The 5,165-nt window shown below is 33.7% G+C and overlaps 1 protein-coding gene across 1 annotated transcript in view; it reads right to left on the bottom strand.

Moving 5' to 3' along the window:
• Window positions 1-4,810: 4,810 nt before the first annotated feature.
• Window positions 4,811-5,165, bottom strand: part of LOC107268120 — a 2,324-nt gene continuing 1,969 nt past the window's right edge. Inside the window, exon 3 of the mRNA XM_015740574.1 lies at window positions 4,811-5,156. Within this exon, the coding sequence (XP_015596060.1) occupies window positions 4,811-5,156 (346 nt within the window). The remainder of the gene's footprint in view (window positions 5,157-5,165) is intronic.

The following is a 5,165-nucleotide window of genomic DNA, read 5'->3' as shown; positions in this document are numbered from 1 at the left end:
ATTAGTGACATTGCAATGTATTTATATTTTATATTTGTTTAACAATGCAGATTTCAGTGTTTAAAACTTTTTTCATATATCCTATTGAGCAACAAAAACTTGTGATATCCTCCAAAAAACACTTACGTGTAAAAAACTACGCCAAGTACAGGATTGCTGTGAATTCCTCTAACAAAATGTATTGATATCATATTATTGAGGCCAAGTACATAAGTCATTACATGTTTTCCTATTATATGATCTAGCACTGGCCCATTATTTTAATTATATTTTCAATATTTCCTATAACGTTTTCGCTACTCTTTTATGTTACTGCTGCTTCCCGTATTTAATTATGGTTTAATGGTGATTTAATAATTAATAAAACTTTAGGTGATTCCTTATCGAGTACTACTTGATGGGTCCGTGCCAGGAATTCCAAAGTACTTACTTTGCACGTGGTCATAGTATTCTAATGCTGTATGTTTGTTATTAAGCTTTTACCGTGTTTATTTTTGACGAGTTATTGTTAATATGCTTTCTATAGGAAATTGGTACTGGTTTTGTACCAAATTTATATCAAGAAATGCACGGAGCCGCCAAGTAGTACTCGATAAGGAATCACCTTAAGTTTTATTAATTATTAAATCACCATTAAATCGTAATTAAACACGGGAAGCAGTAGTAACATAGAAGAGTAGCGAAAACGTTATAGGAAATATTGAAAATATAATTAAAATGATGGGCCAGTGCTAGATCATATAATAGGAAAACATGTAGTGACTTATGTACTTGGCCTCAATAATATGATATCAATACTTTTTGTTAGAGGAATTCACAGCAATCCTGTACTTGGCGTACTTTTTTACACGTAAGTGTTTTTTGGGGGATCAACTGTTATCCCGATACCAAAAGTGACAAACACAATGAACGCTAGCGAGTATAGACCAATCAACGTGCTACCGACGTACTAAAAGGTATTAGAATTAGTAGTAAAAAAACAATTGGATAAATTCGTAGAAGTTAATAATATACTAATAGAACAGCAATCAGGATTTTGGAAAAACCATTCATACGAAACCGCGATTCAAGCAGTAATAGATGAATGGAAAGTAATACCCACACAGCACACTATATTTCGAAAACATTACAACAATATTTCCAATATTTCATTGCGACAGCAATGTTGTTGATGTCTTTATGTCAAGTATTGCACAATGTTTCAGGGCAATATAATAAATAAAACTTTCTGATATATTGCTGAAATCATAGACAGGTTTTATAGGTGGTAGAAATTTTTTAGAACAGTACCTATAAAATGATTATTTTTTATTATTTAAAAAATATATAGCAAATATTCGAACATTTTTTTTCCATATTAAAAGCGCTTGCTTCTTAATATTTTTGTAATATTCGAAATGATTCCATATCATTTTTTTTCAAATATTTTAAAAGGTTATGGTAACATTTTTTAAATAAAATGCTGCTAATAAAAAAAATGATTCGTGAAACGTATTAAAATATTCGGACAAAACTATGCAATATGCAGGATACATATGTTATAAATAATTAATATTGCGAACTGATATTTTACAAATATTGACCAGCAATATTATATTATGTTTGCAACGTCCTTTGCGTGTTTGCGAGCGCATTGCAAGTATTCGGGAATATTCAAGAAATATTACAGTAATATTGCAATACATTTCAACAATATACAAGTTTTGTCTGAGTTATACACTGTTAAAAAAGTTAAGAAATTTACAACACAAAAGATGAAACTTACTACATAGGTGCATATAATATTTAGAATATAGGTAACGCAAATGAGTATTGATGTACATTGTTTTGTAAAATTGTAATCAAGCATTAATTTTATTATGCGTTTAGCGAATATAATATATTCGACTCTGATTATTAATAAGAGGTTGAAGAATTTTCAATCAACCGTAATGCAATCATACATTCAGGACTGAAAATTACAATACTTGAATAGAAATAGTTCATCTACATGGTATCGATAAATTCATAACCGACTAGAAATTTCGGTATACTCTGTGACAAGAGTCCCTAACCAGACACGGAGTATCCGAGCGAACACTAGTTCGCTGCCGCGCCACTAGGTGGCCAAGGCAACTCGCATGAAAAAACGTAGGACCGGGTAAATAATTAATCCGTCGATTTTACGGTTTCCGTCTTCGCCGTCGATATATACTTTTGTATTCCTGCATGTAAAAATTACATGTGAAATTATTGCATTTGTATGGAGTATTTAAAAATATAACCGAGGTAATATTTAAGGAGGTATAGGCAACCTGCCCAAAGAAACCTACGATACATTGCCGACATTGGAATTTATTCTCAGCCGTTTAATGCATCATTGTTATCATTTACATGTCGTATCATTAATACGACATTTATACTGCAATATTTTGCAGCAGAGTGAACGGTGTAAGATTACAGCAATATTCAAGAAATATTGCAATAATATTGCAATACATTTTAGCAATACGCAGGTGCTATCTGAGTTATATTTTATTAATATTATGCGTTGATATTTCCGGAATATTGACCGGCAATATTATAGCAATATTATGATTGCAACGTGCTGAGCGGACATTGCAAGGTTCCTGCAACATTCCAGAAATATTTTAAACAATTTTCCACTATATTTCCGTAATGTTGCATTATTTCAAGGGAAATTTTTCGCAATGTTGATAAAGTATTTCTGTGCTGTGTGGGTAATTAGGGAGCAAAAAATGATAGGAGTTATCTTTATGGATCTTAAAAGAGCGTTCGAAACGATAGACAGAGGAAAATTGATAAGGAAGATGGAAGCATACGAAATGAAGGGAAAGGTACTGGAGTGGTTTAAGTCTTACGTAAACGACAGGTATCAACAAGTAAAAATAGGAGAAAAAATGTCAGAGAGGATACTTACAGAATATGGAGTACCACAGAGGTCGGTACAGGGTCCCTTGCTTTTCATATTATACATAAATGACATTGATTCATTGATTGATATTTATTAGCCTTCTCGGCTATTTTTGTACATAAATTACATTAATCGAGTACATAACGCAGTATTTGAATATTTTTTATCCATCCCGTATAAAGACAAGATTCTTTAACCTTTACACTGCCGCAAAAGCTTCTTTTGGGGCTATGAATAATTTCAAGATTGTGAGCCACTCATGTATTATTATCATGCATAAATATTTAATAAAAAAGGCCACTATTTGTATAAAAAAATTAGCGGCAGTCGAAAGGTAAAAATTTTCTTCTAGCTTTTCTAACAATATTAATTGTGTTCCGGTTTCAAGTTATGGAATGTATTTTGCCAGTGCGATCTTCGAATTAATAATGAGAGCAGATGCACTTTTTAACTTCATTTGGTAATGCGTTATACATTTGTACTCCTTCGTAATACATACTCTTTTGTGCGTTTCTTGTTCTCCTAAATTGTATAACTATATTTCCAGCTTGTCGTGTTTCTCTACCCCCCCTCATTCCTATTATTTGTAGCCTATTCTTTAAATCCTTTGGTAGTAGATTATTGACAGCTTTAAAGATGAATACACATACATTATAATAAAGTCTTTGCCTTATGGACATAAACTGTGCCGCTGGCAGTATATCATCCACTTTTGTGTAGCGGCTGCATTGCAGTATGACCCGCATCGCTCTATTCTGCGCGATCTGCAGTTTATTTACTTCGGTTTCACCCATACACATTAGCAGTGTTCCACACTATTCGAAGTGTGGTGCTATGATTATTTTATATATAATACATCTGGTAAACGCCGATACGTAGTGCCCCATTCTGTTTAGGAAACTCGTTTTTTTACCTATTTTTTTCAATATATATTTACAATGGTCTTTAAATTGTAACTTGTCATCAATAATAATACCTAAATATTTCATCGTTTCCACTCGTTCTAGTTCCGTTCCGTCCAGACACTTAAGTACAATATTTCCTTTCATTTCTTTTCTCACACTTTTAACAATCATGTATTTTGTTTTATCTGCGTTCATTTTTAATTTGTTTCTATTCATCCACTATTCTACTATATTTAATAGCTTATTCATTTTCCTTTCCAGTTCTGCGCTCTAGGAATTGAAGGTTCTGAAGCGATTGCCACCAAGTTCAATACGATTAGTGTACGAGATCAGGGCGTATTGAAATGGCGAGCGAGATGATTTTATTTCAGTCCCGTCGTCGTCGTCGTCGTCGTCGTCTTCGCACATCCATCGCATTTTTTACACGACAGATGGCGCTGACTGCTTTGCCTTCTTTACCTATTTGTACTCTGGATGGTGTTGGTAATTTACGAATACACAACACAATTAAATACACTTTGTACGTGAAGCTACCGTTCACACCGAATTTCTAGTTGACATAAGGCTGCTTTCACAATAGTATAGAATTATTAAGGCTTTTATGTGGAGTGCGTGTGTATGCGTGTACGTATGTGTGTATGTGTGTGCTTTAGCATAGTTCCTCGGATTTTAGGTGACAATTTTTAGAGATATGGGATTTCCAGATGCTCCTCTCCGTAGTTTCTTGTATCTAGGTGTCGGGCGTGGAAGTCCAGGGTGTCCAAGATCCTTTATCACATGGTAAAAAGTGCGTATCCTGTTCCGTCAATTTTGTTTCTATAATATTTTAAAATTCTCCATTAAACCTAACTTGCTGAGTCCTATTGCTTAAGTACGATCTAAACCATTCCCATAATTTTCCCTTTATTCCATTATTGCACTAGTTTTTCCGATAACAGCTCTCTGTCCACAGTTTCAAACGCTCGTTTCAAATCCATGAAGATTACTCCCACTACTTTCCCTTCACTGATATTTGATTTCCATTCATCACCACGGTTTGAATTGCCGTTTCACACGAGTGCTTCTTCCGAAATCGCGACTGATGTTTCGTGATTATGTTATTTGCTTCTAGATGTTCTTCTAGTCTGTCCTTTACTGCTATTTCCAGTACTTTTTCGTATATCGGTAACATGTTGATTGGTCTGAAGTCACTACCGCTTTTTGGTTTCTGTACTTTTGGTATCGGTATTATGGTAGACGTTTTCCAGTGACGTGGACATTGTCCTTCCTTAAATGAGGTGTTAATAATGTCGATAAAATCATCTTGAATAATTTCTCTAGCTGTTTTTAATATACTACTGGATATT

Source organism: Cephus cinctus, unplaced genomic scaffold, assembly GCF_000341935.2.
Source record: "Cephus cinctus unplaced genomic scaffold, Ccin1 Ccin1_scaffold0034, whole genome shotgun sequence".
Lineage (NCBI taxonomy): Eukaryota > Metazoa > Arthropoda > Insecta > Hymenoptera > Cephidae > Cephus > Cephus cinctus.
This window is presented reverse-complemented; position numbering and strand designations above follow the sequence as displayed.